Below are 26035 nucleotides of genomic sequence, written 5' to 3'. Positions count from 1 at the left end.
AAAAGAAGCATTACTGGGTACTTATCTGCCCAATGTTCTCTCTCTCTTCCCTGGCCCTGAAAACCATTCTAATCAGGAACATAAATAAACTATATGTGGGTTTGTGCAGTGAAACCATTGTTGAACTTAGATGTATATGAACAAAAATGTGAGCCAAAGCCTCTCCTGGAGTTCTACTCTGAGGCACTGTTCAAAGAATAGTGGAATGATTTCACTGCAGGGGAGTCAAGTTTTCGGTGGAAAATTCCTTCCCCACTTTCCAGTTGCTGTGTGAGGGTTTCTTGCAGGGACTTGCCAGAATATTGCCCCTTGATGTAATCCGATTAATCATTTTAAATTAGTATTGTTGTCATTGGAACCTTTTTAGATGTCTCTAGACAAAAGATTAAATTCTGATGTCTGTTGCCGGAGGCAAACTGGTAAAGAGAGCTGAGCTGTGGTGGGGGAGCATTCTGCCTGCATGCCTCTGTCACTCTTGCTGTTGAATTCTAACAGGCACAATGCAAGGCGTTCTTGACCTTGCTCCCAGGTTGGCTGGCCAGCCCGTTTGGAGTGCTACTGGATAACACTAGATAGTGGGTTTCCTCCTGTCTCTCTACTAGTGGAGTGTTAGTAGCAGCATTCTGACTGGGTCCTGGGGAGGATAGGAAATGGGGAAAGAAAACATTCTTGGCATCCTCCTCCTTCCCCATGGTACATCATTGAAGGACAAAGCAGTATTTAGCCTACAGTGTAATAGTAAATCTTTTTATTGTTACGCCAGACAGAGTCTGCCCTGCTTAGCAAGAGGTTTTTTTTTTTTTCATGAATGCAGAAAAAGATCATAAAATAGTAGGAAATAAAAATAATTAAATGGAAAAATACGACAGGCACAATGGAAATATGGCTTGGGGAGGGGGAAAGGTGTTTGCAGAAAGGGGCTAAATTAGCATTTTTGTACAGTTCAGAAGGATGTGCAGCAGTGAGGGAATGTAAAAATTCAGATTTCAGTGTACTATGTATGAATTATTTCTGGTTTTTGTATTAACTCCCTTTTGATCTTACTGGATAAATCTAATCTAATGTTTGTTACTTTGTATTACAGGCGTTTTTTATTTTTCTTTTAAGACATGTCACTGACTTATTTATGCATGTTTCATACCACATTATTTTTGTGCTACATTTTCACATCGTTCCATACTTTATATAGTTTCTTGAAAGAACAGAGGAAACCATGACGCAAGCTGGAGATTTTGACAATAAGAATGCAGAGAGCTGTCAGCGTTCTGAGAGGACTAGTGAGGTAGGATTGTGTCAATATCATTGTATAATATTTTTACCAGAGAGTTACATATTCTGGGTGCACAATTACAGCCATTTAACTTGATATAATACAGCCGGGTTGATTTTTGCTGTACGTTTAGAGTATACAAGTCTAGTCTCTGCAATTCCTTGTAAGCAGGTAGAGTCTCCTCCATGCTCTGAAGAGAGGATACTCTCATGGGGTATAATGCAAACACCTTTTCCTGTTTGATTTTTTTCTTAGGCTGATGTTTATGATTTATAGTTATTTAAGCTAAGTTTTCTCCTCAAGTTTGTCTTTTCGTAGGTTTTTCCCTGCAGGATCTTCTCTGTCCTAGTCCCTAGTTCCCTTTGATCCAGAGAGATACTCAGCCTCTCTTAAAGGGACTGATCCCAAGCCCCTTAAAGTATGTGGGAGTCTTTTGATTGTCTTTAGTGGCCTGTGTAATCAGGCCCGGAGCTTGTCTGGAGTTAATAAGATCCACCTGCTATTATGACTGAGCAAAAATTACTGTGCATCTTTGTATAGATTTCAAACACCTGATGTTAGGGTGACTCAACAGAAAACCTCCGTTCCTGTGCAGAGTCCTAGAATCTGCCATCCTTTTTTACTGATATTCAAAAGAGATATAGTAGATTGTGAAAAACCCATAACTAAGATAAATACTGTGTTTTCTGTTCAGTTCAAAATGGTAATATTTAAAAAAAAAAATGTGATGTGCCTCAAAATTTATAATTTTTACATATCCCTACTTATCTAGGCATGTCCTCAGTTGCCGTTGGATCATCCTCTTGATCTGGATATGCAGGTAAATGATACAATATAAATAGCCTCTCGTGTGTGGAGAAGCTTGTAATAAGTATGTACTTAAATTTCTCATTGCTAATGGCTCCAAAGTCAACAGGGTTCATCATGAATGGGCCCAGTCTAAATCGTATTGAAATAAGTGGAAAGACTCCCATTGATATAAATGAGAGTTGCATCATGCCCCCTGTGGGCATCCTGAGTGTGGATCTGTGGAGGTTACTAATTCAGAGAAAAATAGCTCTGCTTCATGAAATAGTCTTTGCAGATCTTAAGCGTGCCATGCTTTGTAAGCTGTGGAACCATTTAAAACACTAAAAAGTTAGGTTTTTTGAGTATGCATCAAGATGTTCCAAACCACAGTTATGAAATGGCCTTTCATAACTCTCATCTTCTGAGTAGTTACAGAACCAGCTCTGATCCTTAGTCATTCCCTTTCTGCTGAGTTCTTTAACCAGATTGCTTCTGCAGATTCGCACTGGCCCGCTGTATTTCTCACTTCTTCACAATCTTATACTTGATCGGAGAAGTCTTTTATTACTGCAGTTTGAAATGTTTGGGTTGCTGACTGATGTACCCTCTAATGGTTTCTACTGCTTTTGGTAGTTCTATGGCTTCTGAAATAGGTTGTACAGCTAATTCATGCTATGGCCATATGTATGGAGAATTTTAGAGTCAACTAACCCAATTTTACACATACAAGCATGGTCATTCTAAACACTTCAGACCACATTCTGCCCTTGGACATTCATACTAACTGGCCCTGCACACAGGCATCAGAGGGCAGAATTTTATATTTAAAGACATGTGATTCAAATGTGAACTAATCATGGAATGAATTACAACATGGGGGCCACGTACCAACAGCTTCATTAGCCAGGAGAGCATTCATAGATAAACACCATCAGGGAAATCTTCTTACTGCCAAACAGCTGATCTCTATGAATTAACCATAACAAATTGATGTTCATTAGTTCCTGTATTAATAAACAGTAAGTTGAATGTCTGTGACTGCTTCATAATATAGATTAAGACCATCAAAGATTGCAGCCCTGAACGTAATAGAACTGCATACTGCATAATAAGAAAACATTTGCAATTTTCTCCCCAACAGATAGCTCCTGCAGACTATTCAGATGGTGTCTGCAAAGATAGAGATTATAGGAATCCAAATAAGCCTCGGTTTGAACATGATATTGCTGGCAAACACTTTGGCAGAATAGAGATGGGTGAACGCAAAGTAGAAGAGATGAGCCTGCTCACATCTCTTTTAAATGAAAATGGAACATCTGTACTTGAATCTAGGTAAGCCTGAGGGATAGACACTACTTTTGACAGTATTTCTATTTGAGGAGAGAATAAAGTAATTTTGCTAAAGTGAATTTAGATAATGGCACTGTCTAATTTACCTGAGAGATTGGCAAGGCTCCTTCAGAGCCATCTCAGTCTATCATACAATTAAGTAATTACGAAACATACTATCAGTGGGAAGACATCCTTATGAAAAATCCATTACAAGAAAAGTTTCTTTAAAGGTATTGCTTCATAGAGCCTTACTATGGGAACTGATCTGTTTCAGGATGTGAGACTGGTGGTGTTAAAGGGCTAAAACAATAATAATACGTTTTTGTTTTGTTTTTTTTTTGGTTAATCCAAGTATCTCAAAGCACTCTTCACACAGTGAATTAAATGGAAAAAACCCTAAACACTGCACTGGTGTAAGGAAGTTGTGTGTGTGAAACTGGGGAGAAGTGACTTGCCTGAGATTATTCAAAAATGGTAGAGCAGCCTATGTAACCCCGTAGTTCTGATTCTCAGTCCCCTGCTTTTACATATGCCACTAGTCAACATTGTATCCTTCAATAGGAATTTCTTTAGCCCCTGTGGCCTTAGGTTGGAAGCTGAGGCTAGAGTATGGTGGGAAATAAAGTAATGCCTTTAACTGCAAGTACCTTTCACTGTAGCTGACTGATCGGTGAGCTTGTTTTGCTTGCTTGTGAGAATACTTGTTTTTACTGACATCACTGAAAAGGAAGTTTACAGCTCTGACTGTTTTTACAGCAGCATCATTCCTTTAGCTTTTTCAACAACATGTTAAATCTCTCTTAAAAAAAAACAAAACACATACACACCAAAAGAATGAGTTTTAGAAGAGGGTATTTTTAAATTGATTTTTTAAAAAATATATGTAATTTAATGTTAAATAAGAGCAGATGGCCCTCCGATGGTTCTCTGGCTGCATTCATTCTCAGAGCGGAAGTGAACTTCGAGTCATTCAGTCTGCCCTTGTGCAGTTCACTTCAAATAGAGACCTCAAGTGAGTTACAGCTTTGAATTCATTCCACAGTATAGAACTCTCCATGCAATCCTTTTACTGTAGTTGGTCACACAGGAAAATCTACAGACAAAAGGCTGCTGGAAATAATTACCTGTTCCTCAGCATGCACCCCCAAAAGAGCAGTAAAGATATAATGTTAATAATAATTTTCACTTCATCTAAAGATTTCAAAGCACTTTACCAATACAACTGATTGATAAAGGTTCACAGCATCCTTGTGAAGTAGGTAAGGATAAACCCCACTTTACAGAAGGAGAAACTGTGGCACAAATTGGTGAAAATGACTCATTCACAGTGAGTAGCTGAGTTGGAACTAAGGCCATGTCTGCACTAGGAACACTTTATGGGACAAAGCACTCCTACTGCTGTTGGAACTATACTGGCAAAGCTGTGCTTTGTACAGATATAGAAAAAAATCAGCCCCCACGAGTGAAACACGCTATACAACAGTGACTTATTTCAGAGGTCATCAACATCATTCCTTTAGCAAACCAGGAAAGTGATGTGATGTGAACTACTTTCCTCATGCAATGTTCTCAGTGGTCCCACCTCCAGGAGCTTAAACCCCAAACTCTGATCCATCATGTGGCAAGCCATTAAACTGCCTATAGGCAGCTACACAAGCCAAACATCTGTCTTCTGCATTTGAAATCAGTTCTACAGCTGGGTCTACTCAACCAGTCCTATGTTTCTACATTACTATTCAAGCCAGCCAAGAAATGTAAATGATTTTAGTCATCAAGAAAATACTGAGTGGCAGATGAGACAATATTACTGTCTTAAAAGATGAATATATAATGTTGTTTTATTTCTTAACCTTACTTAAAAGTCTGGTAATGAGCAATTCTTTCACAATCATCTTTAGCACTCTTGTGTATAATCTTTTCTGTGTCCTAGTATAAATTACCAGATTGACTATGATGAGTCTGTGCTGTTGGGTAACTTAATTCTCATTAATGGTATTAGATGCCAGAAAAAAAGACATAAAAAGCGTAGTTAGCATCCTCCATTTCAAATGCCAGCTGTATAAATGCAGTTGTTTTTAAATGCCTGTTTATATGTTTAGTGGCACAAACTGTTCTTGATTGGACAGATTAAATCAGCTGTAGAATTTGAGGGTTGTTTATAATCTAATGTCCCTTGTTTAGCTTCTCTTTCATCTTAAAATATAGCTTTCCAAACTGTGGCCTCTGGTCCACTGGTTATCTGTGGAACTCTTGCTGATGGTCTGTGGAGAGCAAGGCTGTCACATTCTGCTGGCTGCTCCTGCTTTTTTCCAGCTTCTGCATTTTACAAAAAGACAGCTGACTATATATGAAGGCCCAGATTTTTCAAAAGAACTCAGCACTTAGCAGCTCCCTTGTTTCCAATAGGCACTTCATTAAGATGCCTATAAGGGAGGGTAAGATCTTGAAAATCTGGCCCTACATACCCTCCTGATTTTATTTTACGTAAGCAGTTGCTGTGGTTTCCACAGGTTTGTTATATGATCACAGATGGGAGGAGGGGATGCGATCTACATGATCACAAATGGGAGAGGGAAGTATCCACAAGACAATCTCTCTATGAAAAAGTTTGAGAAGCTTTGCCCTAAATCTACCGGAATCTCATAGAAGTCTACAGTATATCATGGCTCTACAAAAGTGTTCCTTAGGAGGTGTTCTTGTTTTCTTAAACCAAAAAAGCAAAACATGTTGTTTTTTTTTTCCTCCCTGGATAAAGCAGACAAGAACAAATGAAAATCGTAATTGCACTGTTAGATCATCTGAGCACAACTGAGCAAGACTGTTCAAGTGAAGATATAGAGAATAAGGCTGAAAAAGATCTTAGGCAAATGATTATTCAACTAAGAGCTGAACTGAGACATTTCAAGCAGGTCAATAAAATCTTAAAGCAGCAAGTAGAATTGAAATCAACTTCTGATGGAAAAGAGAGGCTTTATCCCGATACAGCTCCACAGGTTAATAAGGATATTGAATTGTTAAAAGTGGAATTGAAAGATACAGCTACACAAACAATGACTATAGAGGGTAATGTCATGAGACTCAAACATGAAGGCAAAAGAGAAGCCTCAGAAGAAAAAACAAAATACTCAAGATTAAATGCAGAACCTCAACAGGAAAATGCATCTAAGAAGGGTGAGCAGCATGAGAGACTTTCTGTTACAAGTAGAACAAATAAAGTAAGTTTATTTGAGATTCCCTTTTTAACAGTTCAGGGCAGACGTAGAGATGAGAAAAGTGTATTTCATTTCTGAAGTGAAACTTGTTTTTCATGTAATTTTAAAAATAAGTAAAAGGGATTTGTGCCAAATATATTTAAGATAATTGTACTTACAGTACAGTGCCTTTCATCCTATGCTTCAGTGTGCTTTAGAAATATTAATTAATTAAGCCTCAAATCTCCCAGGACTTGATATCAGTAAATATTGTGTCAATTTTACAGGTGAATAAATTATGGCATATGGGGTCTTGATTTTCTACTGCCTTTTTACTTGGTATAGTTGTTGATGAGAATGTAAAGTGTTTGTGAAAGTATACCATTCTGACTTGGTACTGTTTTAAGTCTAAGCAGAGAATTAGGCCTGGAGAATTGAAGAGACTCCTAATATCTCACAACAAGCAGTCCTGAGTCGAGTCCTCTGCTTTAAATGAACTTTTTACATTGCCGCTTATTCTTAGACAAGTACAGCTACATTTTCCAAGCTGGCCTCTAAAACTGGGTACTTCTGCGTGTGTAAGTCAGGTGTAAGTCAGGTGTTGGACACCTAACTGCCTGATCTGCACATGCATATAGCTTATAGCTTATGGCTACGAAAATTGTGCATACATTAGTGTGAAAAAATGTGTCTACAAAAATGAATACACGTATAGTTGCATCAGCAACTTTAGAAGCTATGTTGAGGCCACTTTGAAGATTTAGCCCTTGTGCAACAGACAAGCACAACTTTTGGTATTGTGGGCTACTAATAGAGAATTTGTAACCTCTTCTGCATCGGGAGTAGCCTGTGTGTTTGTATGGATTAAGAGCTTTCTGTGGGATAGCAATATCAGCAGCTCATTATTTTTTTCTGGATCAAGCCCTAACACAGAACTGAAAAAAGTCCAGGGTTATTAACATGTGGTGTTTTGGTTTTTTTTAATTAAAATAAGGAAGCTATCAGCATTGGATTTATTTTCCAGCCTCCAAGTGATATTGTGTTCATATGTACCAAAGGAATTGAGTGTGTCATTAGGAAAATGGAACTTACACAATTTAAAATAATAGCAAGCAAAGACTATAATTGCTAGGAAATGAATGTGAAAAAATATTGCAGAATACAAAATAATAAAAGAAATTACAGCGCTCGTGCTGCTGGTGGAGCTACTACGTAACAAAAGGAGTAAATCAGATGTATTTGAAAATATTATTATTGATTTTTATTATTATTGCACACAATTCTGTAGCATCTCATCAGCACAGAGTGAGAGTTCTCAGTTCTGAGATCTCACTGTCACTGTTTCGCTTCTCCAATTTGGACAACTAAGACACATTTAGGGAAAGTCCCCAAAAGGTGCCAGGATGAAAATGTGACACTAGATTAAAATCTCGTAATTAATAAACTGAAAATAAAATCGAATAATGCTACCATAGCAGTGTTGAGGTGAAGAGAGGAGGAAATGAAGAAGATACCTTCTGGACTTCGTAGAGCAGGGGTGGGCAAAATTTTTGGTCCGAGGGCCACAGCTGGGTATGGAAATTGTATGGTGGGCCATGAATGCTCAGAAAATTGGGGTTGGGGTGTAGGAGGGGGTGAGGGCTCTGGTTGGGGGTGGTTGGCTCTGGGGTGGGACCAGAAAGGAGGAGTTCAGGGTGCAGGAGGGAGCTCTGGACTGTGGCAGGTGGTTGGGGTACAGGAGAGGGATCAGGGCTGAGGCAGGAGGTTGGGGCATGGCAGTGGGTCAGGGATGTAGGCTCCAGGCAGCACTTAACCTTAAGCAGATCTTGGAAGCAGTGGCATGTCCCCACTCCAGCTCCTGTGTGGAGGTGCAGCCAGGTGGCTCCACATGCTGCCCCGTCCGCAGGCATTGCACCTGGAGTTCCTATTAGCCACAGTTCCTGGCCAATGGGAGCTGCGGGAGTGGTGCTTTGGGTGGGGGCAGCATGCTGAGCCTCCTGGTGACCCCTAAACATAGGAGCTGGCAGAGGGGGAACAGCCTGCTGCTTCTGGGAGACTTGGCATGCATGGGCGGAGTGGTCTCTGACCCTGCTCCCCGGCTGGAGTGCGGGAGCAGAGCAAGCCCCAGACCCTGCTCCCCAGCAGGAGCTTGAGGACTGGATTAAACAGGCTGGAAGGCCGGATGTAGCCCCCGGGCTGTAGTTTACCCACCTCTGTTGTAGAGAGTTGAGAGGATTCTCTGTGGAAAGAAACAAAGAGTTAGGGGAAAGGCACAGAGACCCAAAAGGAACTAGTGGTTAGAGAGGACAAATGAGATGGGTATATATTCCTCAAAGGCGCAGACAGTCTAGATTTAACAGATCTACTTTTAGATTAAAGGCCTTTACCAGTAGACAGTCAATCTTCCGTCTTGGTTCCATGCCCTTGGTTCCACGGGGCTTTGGATTCATAAACAGTACTTACCTTTAGAAAATCGTAAGGGCCTGGGCCAGGAAGAGATCTCATTTCCCTATGACTGCTCAAATTCTTTGCAAGGATATCGCTGTCTTGTTTCCAAGATTACATAATATAGCACTTAATTGGTATGCACAAAGTTTTACTAGTATTTTTTCCTGGTGCTCTTGTTTGTTTCCCCTTACCCAGTATCTCATACCCATTACCAAACCCCATGTTTTATTGCATCTATCTTTCAGAGCGATTTCATTTATCCATTCAAGAAATCCCGTTTACCCATTCCATTAAAATCATCTAGATCATTAGGAAACATTCCCTTAACTTCCTGCACGCAGAAGCCAGACATGCATCTGCAGCACCGGCTCCTGGCACTTGATGAAGGTCTGAAGGAAAGTAAAATACAAAACAAACATCTTCACAAAGAGTTATCTTTGAGCGGATCTGTAATTGAAACTGCGCAAGCGAAGCCCGAAGAAGAAAGAGTATTGGTGAGAGGTAAATAAATATTTGCATTTACAGAGCAGATAAAATAACATCTAGTACTGCTTGAAATATTTTCTTCTTTTCTTATAGTGGAAAGGAAAAACAGATCACGTTTACATGTATACAATACTTCCTAATCTTACAATTTGCTTGGGGACAAATAGATATCCTAAAAATACTTAGTGTTGGGTTTTTTTTTTTTAGTTAGATTTGTCTTTGCAGCCAGAACATAATGCAACTTGGTATGCAATGAAAGTGCATGGTATACACGGCATAAAATACATAATAAATGATAGTCTCATAGCACATTTATATAAATATGGGTTACCCTAAATATTAATTTATATGATTCCAAACCTAATGGGAAACATGGAGAGATGAAAGTATAGATGCACTGTTTTTGCTCATGTTTCAGAGGGGTAGCCGTGTTAGTCTGTATCAGCAAAAACGAGGAGTCCTTGTGGCACCTTAAAGACTAACAAATGTATTTGGGCATAAGCTTTCGTGGGCTAAAATCCACTTCATCAGATGCAGGGAGTGGAAAATGCAGAGGCAGATATAAATACACAGCATATACAAAGATGGGAGTTGCCTTACCAAGTGTGGAGGAGTCAATGCTAATGAGCCAATTGAATTAAGGTGTAAGTGGGCTATTCTCAACAGTTGACAGGAAGGGAGGAAAATCACTTTTGTAGTGCTAATGAGTTCAATGTAATCAAGGTGGCCCATTTCAAACAGTTGACAAGAAGGTGTGAGTATCAGCAGGGGGAAAATTAGTAGTTGTAGTTTGTATTTGTTCATGTTGCATACGTGAATGTATCTGATTAACCATTGATCAATCACGGTGTCAAATGTTTTTTTTCCAGTTTAGTGAGATTAATTTAAATCTAACCATAAACAAAATACTTATCTCTGCAAAGTATTACAAATTATAAGACGACTCTCTCTATATATATTATATAAACTAAGATGCAGTATGGTGAAAAAGTACATTTAGCTGTAAAATCAATAAGTTGGGATGGTGGAAAGGCATGGCTAGAGGGGAAGAGAGATGTTTTAAGGATGTGAAATGAGAGAGAGTCAGAGTTATAAAGTATGGTGTGTTCTACAAGGGAACAGCTGTGGAGTAGAAGGCTCTCTCCCCAACAGTAATGTTGTGGAAAAGGACAGTGATGACCAAGTGCTTGTGAGTGTTTAAGGGAGTGAAATTGGAACAAGGGACCCTATCCTACTCCTATTAATAATACTAATACTTTGCTCTTATCTAGTGTTTTTTCATTAGTAGAGCTCAAATCACTTGACAAAGGAGGTAAGCATCATTATGCCCATTTTACAGATGGGAAAACTGAGGCATAGATAGGGAAATGACTTGCCCCAGGTCACCAAGCAGGCCAGGAGCTGAGCCAGGACTAGAACCCAGGTATCCTGATTCCCAATCCAATGCTCTATCGACTAACCCACGGTCTGTGAAGTAGGCAGGAGTAAAGTTCCATGGAGAATTTTAAGAATGAAGTACCGTAACTTTATATTGGATTCTGAAATGAAAGGGCAGCCATTGGAAGGTTGCAGTCCTTTCGTCCCCTATACTCAATTATTTATGCCAATATGGGAAGCAGCATTCTGCACTTGCTGGAATTCCAAGACCTGGGGCTCACAGAGGTTGTAGAGAATGAAGTTAGACTCATTGCTTAAATTGGTGAAATTATATATGTTCATTGTAAACGTACCCCAAAATAAAAAATAAAACACTAAAAATCAATTGAATATATAATAAGTATACTGACTGCTTGCATGTGTTCATCATGTGATGCAGAATTTTGTGGTAAGATCTTCATCTGGGGTAGGAACCCTTGGACATTCAAATTTATAGTAATTATCTTGATAGTTAATTTATGTATTTGAAAAAATGTGCTTAGACTGTTTGACATGATCTGCATATTTGTGTTTTATGTTTACTGCTGCAGTTCTTTGTGTGACTTCCCCATTCTGAATTGTTGCCCCATCAGTTGTTTTACTATCCTACTTTTTTCTTTTCTTCTTTTTTAAGGTCACTTAGCTAAGTTTTTATTTTTTCCTTACATTTCTTTAGCTGAGTCATTGGTCAGAATGGATTGCAAAGAGATCCCGGTGGATTCACAGGCGGTTGGATTTGATACTCATGACAAAAATGAAAATAAGATGGTCACGGATCAGAGAACCAGTCAAGGTAGATCATGGACACAAAGTGATAATGAGAGAGCAGCACTGTGAAAGCTACTAATCCTAAAATATATTGTTTTCTGTAAATAATTACAGATAATTGCCCTTTTTTACCATTACTTGTTGGTTTTAAATATTGTTTACTTAATTAGTATAGAATAATGGTCCCCAAGGTAGTGTCTTAAGGGTTATGTTTTTAGAAAGGTCACGTGGATTTATGAGCACAGTTTCCAATAAAAAATAATGAGTTGTGTGCCTAACTCCCAAACACTGTACTGGATACGTCCTCAGTTCCTCTGATCCATTCGGTGAATTAAGTAGGTTCATTACTGTGCTCTTGCCACACTGTTATGAAATGCAAGGAGGAAGCAATAGAATGATAGGTTTCAACTAAACCAAATGCCTTCAAATAATTCAGATAAGCAGAATGCTAACTGAATCACTGAATGAAAATGTAAATGGAGTTAATTCCATGTACTACGTGCTTCTTCAGAATCCATTTGTCTTTCTGAGAGGGCTTGAATGACCTCTTAATCTAGTTGTGTACAGAGTGCTGAGTAGGAAACTAATTCTGGAACCCTCACTCAGGTTAACTTTACTCATGTGTGTAGTCCCCCTGAAGCCAATCAGTAAGAGATTGCAGGATATACATTTATTACTTGTGTGTGGTACATTAAAGTGTGCTAGCAGTTTCTGCTTTAAAGAGCAAATGCCTTATGAAAAACCATAACAAGCATTCTAAGTAAAAACAATACTACTTCCAATTTGTCTGGTTTTCACTCCCTCATAGTCCTTTCAGTACGTAGGAGATTTATGTGAAGACAGGATTACTGAGTTTAAGAATTCATCTGGTTTCACTGTTTGTTCCTCACCTGAATTCACAACCTTCTGGGACATCTTAATCATTACAGCAACCAACTTCAAAGTCACAGAGGATTGTCTTTCTGGTGGAGGATAAGTAGGAGTAGCTAGTGAACTCTTAAGAAACGTATCTTATTCTTCTACTCAGGATCTCCCCATGAATTTCAGTGCAATGACATTTGCTCAAGCGTATTGCTGTCTTGTGACTCAATAGCGTTTAGAATGTTGAACAACGTAAGTAAGCAGATGCAGCAATTGCAGAGGATCATCCTGCCCTTCAGTGCACGTGGGATAGATAGCATAATGTAATGACCTAATTTCTTTGTCAACCTTGGATTCAGTTTGCAGAGTTATTTTTATTTGCTTGTGCTCATTCTTGGCTCAGGCATCCATATCCATTCCACTCCATTCTTTTTAGGAGTCCATTGAGTGAGACTTTGGATTGATTTACGGCTCAATCCTGTGAGATGCTGAGCATCTGCAATGCCCATCAGGTGACCTAGGTGGTCGCCTAGGGCGCTAACATTTGGGAGGTGGCGGCCAGATGTTCGGCCGCCGCGGTCGACATCGGTATTTCGGGGGCGGGACCTTCCGCTGCCTCTGTTGGGGGCGCCATTTTAGGGGCGGGACCTTCCGCCACCTAGGGTGCCAAAAAGGCTGCCAGCGCTCCTGATGCCCACTGAAGCCAGTGGTAGTCGATGGTGTTAAGCACATTGCAGGATTAACAAATTAGAATGAAAGATCCTTTCTGAATGTATCCACTGGTGAACGATGGGATTTTTCAGTGCTGTTCCTCCTGTCAGTATTGCCTATTTCCAGTCTCTGTGAAGGAGGCTCTCGAACCTCCTTGTCCTCACCTCAAGAAACTAGACAAACTCTATGATAGCCTTAAGCCAGTATGAACAGTTGACAGGCTCCCTCACACTAAATGGAATTACTATAGGGCAAGGGTAGGCAACCTATGGGATGCGTGCTGAAGGCGGCACGTGAGCTGATTTTCAGTGGCACTCACACTGCCCAGGTCCTGGCCATCGATCCAGGGGGCTCTGCATTTTATTTTAATTTTAAATGAAGCTTCTTAAACATTTTTAAAACCTTATTTACGTTACATACAACAATAGTTTAGTTATATTATAGACTTATAGAAAGAGACCTTCTAAAAACATTAAAATGTATTACTGGCATGCAAAACCTTAAATCAGAGTGAATAAATGAAGATTCGACACACCACTTCTGAAAGGTTGCCGAATCCTGCTATAGGGTCTTCACAGTATGTTGTCTGTAGTTGGCTTGTACAGCTAAAGGGCCAGATACACACTATCTAAGGAAAACGGAACTGATCTGTCACCAGTCCTTCAGAATCCTTCTTTATTTTATCAGCAATTTCCAGGCTTAGGTTTTTCTTCATTTCCATCTGACAGTTTGCCACTGAGATCATAGGATTTATGCTTTGGGTGCCCTGCTTCTAGAACAATTTGGCTTTACCAGTATGTTATGCTTGTCCAGAATATACATGTAAGGGGCCCTAGTCTTGCTCCAGATAGAGGGAGGTAAAGAATCTCAAATATTAGTGATCTTTTGCAGAGCTAGCATGATAGTAGGACTCAGTTTCCTGGTAATGGGAAAACTCCAGTCCCCTAGCTACTTATATGCACTCTCCCTACCCCAAGAAATGTAGCATATATGATGTATAAAATTTGTACTGGCATGAATCTTTGGTGATGGCATTACCCATGAGTGGCTTAGCTAAATGTGAGTTGTTTAGGGCATCCCAAATGAGTACCAATAAAATCTTTAACACTGCATAGTATTAGGGATTTTATTTAGGCCACATTTTAAAAAGAACTTATTAGACCTTCTTTTTCCAGCTTACTATTTTTATTAGTAATCTTTTAATATCCTCTGACTTTAAACTTCACTTGGCTGCGTATGGATATTGGAGCTGGAGAAAAAAATAATTTTTAAGAAGTTTTTAAAAGTACTTTGGTCTGCTTGTAAATCATTGTTATAATGCCTTGTGTTTGAGGGACTCACCTTGGTGTGTTGAAAGATTTTGGACTTAGCAATAGTCACTTGTCTAGAATGGAATATAATAAGTGTAATTTTAAATCCCTACTTGGGGAGAAAGCTGGTTTTATGTATTGGAAATTGGTATTTGGAAGCTGATGGGAGGTTTGGAATGTTAGAAGTGTAAGATGGATTAGTGGGCACAGATAATGAGGTCAAAGATACAAACTAAGTGCAGTTTATTTTATTCCCTTGTTGTGGAAGTGAAGAGATTTGTTCAAGTGCTGTTATGAGCCAAATGTCAAATATTAATGCTCACGTACAATCCTTTTATTTTCAGAAACAGAAACACCTCATAACATTAGCGACATGAATATTCTACATTCACTGAAAGAGCTAAATAAAGAGTTTTATTCCATGGATAACCAGGACACTGACTCAGCTACAACAAATTCAGGTTCCAAGAGTCTGCTTTCTCTCAAACTGAGTGTACCAAGTACAGATGCATTTGATGACTATGAAGTCATAGATGACCTAGAAGAATTGAGACAAAGAATTAAGGATATGAAGTCTGAGCTTGAAAAGTACAAAATGTTCATATTTCATTTGCAGCCCACTAATCCTTTTTTGTCCAGTGATATTTTTAATATAGTTTTGAATGATGCTGAATTGCCCATTGAAAGACATGTTATACAAATGCAAGATACTGATGGACAAGAGACCCAAACATTTTCTACAGTACATCAGCAAGTGGATTATGAAATCCGCATTGAAAATCTGAATTCACAGTCTGCAGAAACACCTGATGAACAAACATCACAAAATCTTAAGCAGCTATTATTAGAAAATGAGGCTGAGCTTGAAAGAGAGCAAATTGCAAATATGCATCTTCTCGATGAAGTATATCGTCTGCAAAACAAACTTAGAGAAACATCACCATCCAAGTGAGTAATGCTAACACATTTTCAGCCCCTATGAGTAAGTGCAAGCAGCAGTACTGTAGGAGATAATACCAGGGATATTCATATTTACATACCTCCACAGTGCAGTGGTGAAGGCTAAAATTTGTTAACATTAATGTAAAGTGACAGAGACTTTTACTTAGAGGTTGCCTTATAAGAACAAAAATTATTTCTACTATTAAAGAACTGCTTCTAATACATCCATATCATCCTTGTGTAGACGAGCGGACTCACCCCTGTGGCGCCTCCTGCTGGTGACTTTTGGGAATTAGCTCAGTCCCAGCCTGGAGCGCCCTCTGCAGGCCGATGATCCACCTGTCCTCTGCTGGCCCCCGGGTCCCTCCCTGGACCCCAGTGCCCCTTTAACTGGGTCTCCCCCCTCCCAGGGGAACCCCACCCCACTATCCCCACTTTGCCTCAGTATTGGCTACTGCCCAGCCATTGTCTAGCCCCGACGCCCTGGGGCAGACTGCAGTATCAGCCACTCATCATAGGGAAAGGGGTTTTGGACTGGCTGCCTTTATCCACCCTCCGGCTGTCCCTCTGCAAGCCCAGTGCCTTGGAGGCCTAGAATTAGGCCCTGCAGCCTGGGGAGTTGCTGGCCTAGGGCTTCCCAGCTCATAAGGCCTTTCCCCAGCCCTGCCTTCCTCTGGGTCCCCTGGGTGAGTTCCCAAGCAGCCAGGCCTGTCTCCCTCTCCAGTCAGAGAGAGACAGTCCTGGCCTTCTGCCTTCACTGCCTCTTATAGGGGCCTGCTGGGCCTGATTGGAGCATGGCCACAGCTGAGCCCACTTTCCCCAATCAGCCCAGGCTTCAGGGCCCCAGCCTACAGGCTGCATTCTCCAGGCCTGGCCCCCTTCCCAGGGCTGCTTTTAACCCCTGCAGGGCAGGAGCAGGGGTCCACCCTGCTATACCTCCCATGATGGTTTTTATGCCACATGCCCTTCTCCCTCCAGAGGCCTATACAAATCTTCCCTGCAGGATGCTGTCTCCTATTTGATTTCTCAAGTGAGGTTCTCCCTTTTGCAAGTTTCTCTGTGGGAGGGGATGACTGAAGTCAGATTGACAGAGACCCTGGGTTCTTTTCTTCTTCCTCTGGAGCATGGGGCACTAGTTGCCAGCTAGTCTAAACTAGAGTAAATGGTGGATTCTCTGTAACTTAAAGTCTTTAAATCATGTATGCAGATGTGGCCGTCCCATCTTAAAAAATATATATATTGGAATTGGAAAAAGTTCAGAAAAGGGCAACAAAAATGATTAGGGGTATGGAACGGCTTTCATGTGAGGAGCGATTGATAAGATGGGGACTTTTCAGCTTGGAAAAGAAACAACTAATGGGGGATATGACTGAGGTCTGTACAATGATGACTGATGTGTGGAGAAAGTAAATAAGGATGTGTTATTTACTCCTTCTCATAACACAAGAACTAGGGGTCACCAAATGAAATTAGTAGGCAGCAGGTTTAAAACAAATAAAAGGAAGTATTTTTTCACACAACGCACAGTTAACCTGTGGAACTCTTTGCCAGAAGATGTTGTGAAGGCCAAGACTATAACAGGGTTAAAAAAAGAACTAGGTAAATTAATGGAGGATAGGTCCATCCATGGCTATTAGCCAGGATGGGCAGGGATGGTGTCCCTAGCTCGTGTTTGCCAGAAACTGGGAATGGGCAATGGGATGGATCACTTGATGATTATCTATTTTGCTCTGTTCATTCCCTCTGGGGCACCTGGCATTGGCCACTGTTGGAAGACAGGATACTGGGCTAGATGCACCTTTGGTCTGACCCAGTATGGTCAATCTTATTGTCTTATGATTTGAGTACTTCAGTAACTCAGCCAGAAGTTATGGGTCTATTAGAGGAGGGGATGCATGAAATTCTTTGGCCTGCAGTGTGCAGGAAGTCAGACTAGATGATCATGATGGTCCCTTCTGACCTTAAAGTCTATGAGTATAAGCCACAATCAATGCTCCTGGAATTTTGCAGCACTCACATTCTAATTTTTGTGGCAAGAGTAAGGAAATTCTACGTCATATATGAATTAGTCTGAAACAGTTTTCTGGGCAGTTGGCTGCCAAATTCCTGGAAACCTTCTTGGCTGTGTGTCTAAACAATATGTTGCACTTGTATACAGTAGTGTCTTCCATTCAAGTATCTGAACGCACTGTACGTTGAAATTAATGAATGAAGCCTTACAAAAGAAATTCAAAAAACAGTGAATTCTTCCTGTAGGCTTGGAAATTGCCTCAGTTTCTACATATGTAAAATGATGACAAGAAAGTTTAAGTAGTTTATCCACAAATCAGACTGACACTCTCCATCCTAGAATCTGGATCTCCTTACACCCAATCCTGTGGTTTAGCAACAAGACACTCTTTCCCCTAGGATGGCAACAGGTGGAGCACAGAAATATCTTCAACCCTTTAGGTTTCTCCATAATTCGTGACTGAGGATGCTTGCAAGCCCTTGATGTGGCACTTTAATGTTAGCTTAGAAAAGTACCCACCTGCTCCATAAGATATATGAACTTGCATCCTAGAAAATACACTTCACACATATGACATGTATAGATCTAACTATGTAATCTAAGGGATGGGATTGGATAGGCTGCTATTAAGTTTTTTTTGCCATGGATCTGGTATGACTGCGTGACTCACAGGTGACTGAGCCACACATGAGTTATACATGCTCCACCTAAACAAGCAGAAATGAAAATGTTCTAGCAACCCACGCTGTCATAGTTTTTGTTTATGCCCCATATTTTGTTCGTTTTTTTTTCCTTTTTCAGTCCCTTCCTCTCCCGAGATACATGCTTCTGCAGAAAGAAGCGTATCAGTGATATGGACAATTGCAATATAAAGTGGACATCTATATCCACAAGTGCAGTATAAACTCAGTTATTCTGAGTTGAAATGTATATCCTACCTATTGAAGTAGAAGAATTTAGGCAGTAAATTGGCTGGCATGATCACATCTGTAGTAACAAAGATAGGAGACAGTCACCTGGAATTTGTCATACTGGATGAAACCATTAGTCCACAAAGTCCAGAATCCTGCCTCTGGCAGACGACAGGACGTGATGTTTTCAGAGGAATGTGGACCCCATCTGACTCTCTTGGCCCTTCACAGACTTTCCCATTCATTTCATTATAGCTCCTTCAGGTGTCATCTGACTCGCCTGTTTGTCAAATTCTAAGAGGTAGGTTAATACTGGGTATTTGGGTGGCCTACAAGCGAATTCATCATTTCAATTCCTGCTTGTCTTATAAATTAAGCAGTTACATAATGCGTGATAACCTGTATGTTGTTGGCATGAATACAAAGCCCGGTAGTAAGGGCAAGACATCTTTGTCACTGCTGCTGTAGGGCATTCTTAGAGAAATTGGATTTACATAACATAACATTCTATTCTAGAAATAGAATTGAAATTATCTCTGAAAAGACTGTTTTGACCATAACTAACATTTAAAAAAAAAAAGGAACTAAAATGAATTTCATTTTCACAGATATGATTCATTAGTTCATTCCCAAGCTCGAGAGCTCTCCTTTCAACGCCAGCAAATTAAAGAGATCCACAGCATCTGTGTCACCTATCATCAACATCTGACCAGCCTTATTAAAGCTTTTGAGGAGCTGCTTCAAGCCAGCGATGTTGATTATTATGTTGCTGAGGGCTTTCGTGAACAGCTGAATCAAAGTGTGCAACTTTTTGAGAAGCTGGAAAAGAAGTTTCTATATGGTATGTTGCGATATTTCCCAGCCTATTGTCTATGGTACATAAATATTTTATTGAAATCTGAAGAATTTTTATTATAATATTTTTGTCTTGGAAATCAACTTCTGTGTATTTTTCTTTTGTTTGTCTTCATGTCACTCACAGTGGGACCTTCCCGCTATAGTTCTTTCAGTCAGAATGGCAGACAGATAGCTGCTGTCCCTGCCACTGCATGGCAGATTTAATTCTAGTGCTCATGCAATGCTTGATTTTTAACTTTGTAGTTGTCATTGAAATTGGGTCCTTGCATCTCAAGTTGTTCCTATGTAACAAGACAAACACACCAAGCAACCAAAACTACTTGGACTAAAGCCACAGGGTACAGCAAAACCAATGACACTTTCAATGGACTCCAGGATTTTTTAATATAGGACTTGTATACTTATAGGCCTTTTGAATCATGCCTATGTGTCTGATCAGCTCCCATTGAAGTATTCATAGGAGTCTTCCCATTGACTTCAATGGGAGTTGGATTGGGCCCATAAAAATTTCAGAGGTTTTAGAATATCATTGAAAAATGTGCCTTTTTTGTTTAATGCTATACATACATTAAATCATAACCAATGATTTGTGCTTTTAATGCAGATTGTCATTTATAAATGTGAAAAATGCTTACATAAGGTAGAGCTTTTCCATTGCAATACAGGAATTGCCATACCTATGGGCCATCTAGTCTCTGACTGTGGCCAGTACCAGCTGCTTTGAGAAGGTGCAAGAAATTCTGTAGTGGACAATTGTGGAATGACCTGATGGTAGAGGAAGTCCCTCCCTAACTTTCATCAGTTAGAAGGTTGGATTATACTTTGAAGAATGAGTGTTTATACACCTGAAAAATGTCTGTCTTTTTTGGAAAGATATTTCTTGGGTGCCCTGAGATCTCTGTCAGTCCAGTCTCAGTCCCAGGCACTCAGGCTGCAGTAAGGCATTAGGCTGGAGACCAGGTGCCTGGAACATCCAAGCAGTAGGAATCTCAGAAGCTATCAGTCATTTGTGTATTGTTCCTTATGTTTGTACGCTATTTTAGTCACGAAGGTGTGTTGAGATCCAGAATTATTGTTGTACAAGGGTCCCTGGGGACATAAGCATGACAACAGCACGGTGAAGGAAAGACAGATTTACACATTAAATCATGGCTATTTAAAATGCAATACTGTTCCCTAAAATAAAAATACCAATTTAATTAGTCACCCAAAGGATCAGTGTGCCATAGCCATTATCATAATCTTTATTCTTTGTTACTGAGGAAGTTTGAGTGACAAAGTGATGGCAAAGAAAAAAAGAAATACTAAGATAAGCAAAGTCCACCAAGAAAGCTCTTTTTCCTAGCTCCTCAAGGATGGCCTTTCCCAGCGTATCTCAGTCAACTGACAGCATTTTTGCAGGTGTCAGCTGCACAGTTATCTTCAAGCAAACACTTGAGGTAGTCTTTTAAAATGGGGACACTGACCTGAACATTTTCATGTAATTGCCTGTAGAAGACTTTCTTCTGAAGCATTCAGTGGGCAATCGAACAATGGTCCCTGTCTTGTCCTTCTTTAAAAATACCTGCAGCATGTTGTAGCTTTGATTACTCATACTAAAGAGGCCATATATTTGAAAAAGATGCTATAACTAGTGTGTCATACCAATATAACAAAAGATTGAATGTATTCAGTAATTTCATGAGATACTTGCATTACAAATCAGAAGATTTTGTAGTGCATAAACATTAAAATATTTTAAACCCCCACCCCAACCAACAGATGGTTTCCTATATACTATGAAAGTCACTGACAACTGACACAGCTCAATATATCTAACACAATGATACTGTACTGAACCACACATTAAAATGAAACATCTAGAGCAGGGGTTTTCAAACTTCATTGCACTGCGACCCCCTTCTGACAACAAAAATTACTACACGACCCCAGGAAGGGGGGGACCAAAGCCTGAGTCCGCCTGAATCCCACCGCCCCAGGTCGGGAAGCCAAAGCCAAAGCCGAGCCTCCCTGCCCTGGACAGGGAAGAAGTCAAAGCCGAAGCCCGAAGGCTTCAGCCCAAGCCAGGGGGCCTGTAACTCGAGGGCTGAATCCCTCAGGCTTCGGCCCAGGGTGGTGGGGCCCAGGCTTCAGCCCCAAGCCCCAGCAAGTCTAAGCCAGCCCTGGCAACCCGATTCAAATGGGGTCCTGACCCACAGTTTGAGAACTGCTGGTCTATAGGATTATAAAGAACATTCGGCTTACTAAGAATTGACTGTAAAGCAGTAGCATAAATGACGTTCTGCCTGTGCTTTTCAATCCTGACCTTCAGTACAGACCTCTGGAATTCAAGTTCTGCGCCTTTCTTGAGCCAGGACTGCCAGTTGTGCTTAATAACATGGAGACTTAGCACTGTTACCAATTGTGTGTTTTTTATTTAGGCTGGTATCTATTTGCGCTTCCCAGGTCACTGTTCAATTAGCACTTAAGTTATTCACATACGTTAATGCAGAGAAAAAGGTTAGATAATCAGTATTATTTTGAGTGAACTTTTCTTCCTTTTAAAAAAAAATATTTTTATTGTGCAGGAGAGTCATTGGATGCAGAAGTTGCCAAACTTTATGAATTAGCACAAAGGTAAGAGTACCATTGAAGACTGGCATTAAACTTCTTGTTGTGTATTAAAATGGTAAAGAGCCTACATGTTTTATAGCCCAACTTCAACGCTGTTGCTCTTTGAGATGGCTGTTGCTTATACATCACGTTCCATTAACATCCATTTTGTTAATAAAATATTCATAGAAAACAAGCTGTCTCTCCCTGCTTTTCAGCGAAGGTTTAACAAGAGAGCCACTAAAGTGAGGTGTCAGGTTACTAAGACTCCATTACTTATCCTAATTTTATTTATGCTAGTAAAACATACTAGGGCATGTAAGCGTAAATATTGAAGCTGGATGCTCAGCACAACCGAGAGAAGAGGGTTAGCAAAGGTGTCTTTAAGCTACCTTTCTGCTTCCCCTCACTCTGGGACTGAACTGTAGGGACTAGCTGAGGTACTCGTTGCCTTGGGATGTTGTGAAGGCTAAAAGTATAACTGTGTTCAAAAAAGAATTAGATAAGTTCATGGAGGATAGGCCCATCAGTGGCTATTGGGCAAGATGGTCAGGGACGCAACCCCATGCAGCACGGGCCACAAGGATGTGCTTCCTGCAGCTTCCCTTGGCTGGGAACTGCGAACTGTGGTCACTGGGAGCTGCGGGAGGCCGTGTCTTTGGATGGTCAACGTAAACAAAATGTCTTGTGGTCTGCCAGTGGATTTTCTGCGTGTCAAAGGTTGCTGACCCCTGCGCTAAACCTTTGACTGCCAGAAGCTGGGAGTGGACCACAGGGGATGGATCACTCAATTAATTGCCCAGTTTTGTTCATTTTCTCTGAAATTTCTGGTGCCCGCCACTGTCAGAAAACAGGATACTGGGCTAGATAGACCATTGGTATGATGCAGTATGGCCATTCTTATTACCAAAATGCATTGCTCTTCGACTTCATTCTCAAAACACCCTTACACTGGAGGTGTGGAGAGCAGATGCTGTGAAGTTACCTAAATTATTATAAAGGATTATCTTGTGCTGGAGCAATCCTTAGCTGCATTTTAAAGGTAGCTGCAAGTCCCCTTGCCACAAAAGGCACTTAAAATAGATCAGTTGCGGAAAATGAACTTTAAGGGCGAGATCCTGGCTCTCTTGAAGTCCACTGGTGACAAAACTCCCATTGACTTCAGTAGGGCCTGGATTTCACCCTAGATTATATGTGGAGGTATGTCACTATGTATCTTTAAAAATCTGCTACTAAACATGTATCCTGTGAATTTGAACATGTATCTCTATTCACTGTGCAATAATTATCATTGTACATTTAAAAATATTTTGCTTGACACACAAGGAATAATGAGAAGACCACCACAATGCACCAGCAGCTTAAGGATGAGTCACCTATACCATCTGCGTTTCATAGCTTGTCTGACTTTGAAATGTCAGAAAAGTCATCTATTGGATCACCTGAACCTAAACAAGACCTAGTGGAGGAAGAACATGACAAACTGGCACTTGTGCCAAGCAAGTTTCCCCCAGGTAATTTTTTCCCCACTGAAGATTTACTATATATTGGGGGAAATTAGATAATAAAAAATTCATAAGGAAACTAATTAAGAAATAATGTGGAATGTATATCTGTTTCATCTTTCCAGTATCTTGCAGAATCATTGTAATTTCAGTAATCATGCATACCAAGATGACAACGATGGAAGCTATCTTCTCTTTGAAACAAAATTAGCTATGATATTTAGTGCCTTTGTTGTTTTGGACTGTCATCTTGTACAGTACTCTAGACAGTTCTTAAACAGACAAGTCATGAGGGAAAACAGACATTGTCAAGAGATTATTAAATTAAAAAAAAACAAGACAGATTTTCTAATTTTATAAAACCCAGTCTCGTGTTTCCTTGAGAATTGTAAGTGCTGCATAATTAATAAGTGGTGTCATGTTTGACCTGGATAGTTTCAGTAAGTGCAACCAATGGTTAAAGTAGTTTGCTGTAGACAGAGATGAAAGTTTAACAGCTGAAACAGTGTGTGGTGTGTAGGGAAAAAAATTTAAAATAAACCAGCAGTAGATGACATAGATAAACTGACAAACAAGATAGTCACAATTAGAACAATAAGTTCCTGACTATTGCTGAAACAAACAGCAGAGGAAGAGGAATTGTCGAATGGCAAAGCAAAAAGGAAAAGGTACTGTATTGAAACTAGATAGAATAGACTTATTTGTTAAGATGTGGAGTTTATTATACATAGTGTATGTCAAAGACTTATTTTATATGTGAGTACTCTAGTGATCATCCTGTTGTTTTATGGGAAATCATATACAATTGGTATACTAAGTCTAGAAATGAAGTTGTATTGTAAACTTTAGATTCATTACCAAATAAATAGAACAGTTTAACTAGAAAATTGTGTAATCACATACTGTTTTTAAATAGATGTTTAGAAGAGATTAAAACTAGCTCCTATGATTATTTGAGAACACAGAATAAAATGTTCATGAAAGGAATGTGTAAATCTAAATCACAAAATATAGAATTCAGTAAGACCCATGTAAGTTATTGAAAAGGCCCACTGTGAATACCATTCATTTAGCCTCTCTTGCTGATTTTTGTAACAGATTTTCTAGCTCTTTTACCACATCTCACACACTGCTCTACGTACTGTACCCATTGTAAAATAATATCATTTACTCAAAATGAAAAGAGAACTCTTGATTTATTTAGCGTTATTAATGGAGCATCTTCAAGAAATTCGATCTCTGAGACAACGTTTAGAAGACTCCATTAAAACTAATGAGAGATTGAGGCTGCAGCTTGAACGACAAGTAACAGATATAGAACTAAATCAAGGTAAGACCTTATTTCATTGAGAGTGAAATACACTTTTGCTTAAAACCCGAGTGATTGAACTCTGCTGCAGGAATGTGGGCGGGTTGAGGGGTAAAACTCAAAGCTAGGGTACAATATGGGTGCAATTCAACTACCCCATTGGCCACTGCTCCATAGTGAACTGGATTAGCAGCTGCAGCCTCACCACACTGCTTGTTTATTTGCATAAATGTGAATCCCATGACCCTTGTCTTTGATTTCCTCCATTGCATGAAGTATCCAATCCTGATGCAGAGATCCCTTCTGTAGTGTACAAGGGTTCCATATGGCTATTCCACCCACAGTGTCACACATGCTCCCAAAACAGGGTTTAAATCTGTTGAAGGTTTTGTGATAGCTCTCTAGACTTCAGGTGAATTTCATCCTGAGAATTGAAAAGCCCTTTTAGGCAGCGCTGTTGTCACGTAACAACCTCGATTTTCTGGATTTGTCTTCTGTTTTTTATTGCTGACGTGACTAAAAACAGGCTTCTTTGTGTCTCACATGTCTCCTTATAGTCTTCATTTTGGAGTTACTTGCTCTGAGCCTTCACTGTGTCCAAGCACAGACAAGGCAGCTGCAGGGAGCTAGTTGCAGCTACCCAATTTTAGGGCTGCCCAGCTCTGGTGTAAATTAGAGAAAGAGGAGTCCTGCTCTAACACTGGTTGCTGCCACTGATGGCATAAAGGTCTCTTACTGTAGCTGAGGTATGAGTATCGTAGAGCTCATCTTTCTCCCTCTTCTCCCTTTTATGCTAGGGGTGGTTAGCGTAGGATGTGATTAGAGTAGGATGTGGCTGCACTACCACTAGCAGCTCTGTGTCAATGGATATTCCCCTACATGATGGGGACATTCTCCACAGAAGTCTCTGGATGTTTTAAGGCCATTGTGTTCTGCGTAGCAGCACAAACTGGCCTTCATGGACTGGAGAACGTGGTCCACTATCTTCAGCTTGTCATTAGAATTGCTTGCATTGAGAAGTTCTTTCCTAACAAAACAGCATTATGACTTTAACTGAGGAATACATAGCAGAAACTGATGGAATTTTTAAAAAGTCAGTTTTTATTCAGATCTCTCTATTGTCAGTGTATGAAAATGTGTAAGTCAACAGGTGCTTTGGGTGCTCAGCTTATTGAAAACCAGACTGCTTATTTTTAAAGTTTTTCCACAAGGAATCAGCCAGTCTTTAACCAAGCAGGCTTTTATAGTAAGTATATGGTACAATGCATATTTTTCTACATATAGCTTTGTTTTCATTCTCCTTCCCCACACTTTCCCCCAGACCA

At 40.1% G+C, this 26035-nt stretch overlaps 1 protein-coding gene across 5 annotated transcripts in view; it reads left to right on the top strand.

The window, feature by feature from the left end:
- CDK5RAP2 (CDK5 regulatory subunit associated protein 2) overlaps positions 1-26035 on the top strand; it is a 102243-nt gene that overhangs the window by 51978 nt on the left and 24230 nt on the right. For 3 of the 5 annotated variants that reach the window (XM_032797926.2, XM_032797930.2, XM_032797924.2), the window contains 11 exons: positions 1190-1282; positions 2043-2090; positions 3201-3391; positions 6147-6606; positions 9276-9531; positions 11609-11725; positions 14927-15530; positions 19055-19287; positions 21872-21920; positions 23223-23410; positions 24606-24731. In XM_032797926.2, coding sequence (XP_032653817.1) covers positions 1190-1282; positions 2043-2090; positions 3201-3391; positions 6147-6606; positions 9276-9531; positions 11609-11725; positions 14927-15530; positions 19055-19287; positions 21872-21920; positions 23223-23410; positions 24606-24731 — 2365 coding nt within the window. The remainder of the gene's footprint in view (positions 1-1189; positions 1283-2042; positions 2091-3200; positions 3392-6146; positions 6607-9275; positions 9532-11608; positions 11726-14926; positions 15531-19054; positions 19288-21871; positions 21921-23222; positions 23411-24605; positions 24732-26035) is intronic. The other 2 variants (XM_032797925.2, XM_032797927.2) reach the window with 2 other exon arrangements.

The sequence above is a fragment of the Chelonoidis abingdonii genome, chromosome 24 (genome assembly GCF_003597395.2).
Source record: "Chelonoidis abingdonii isolate Lonesome George chromosome 24, CheloAbing_2.0, whole genome shotgun sequence".
Classification (NCBI taxonomy): Eukaryota; Metazoa; Chordata; order Testudines; family Testudinidae; genus Chelonoidis; species Chelonoidis abingdonii.
Note: the sequence above shows the minus strand (reverse complement) of the source record. Positions and strands in the feature narration are given on the sequence as shown.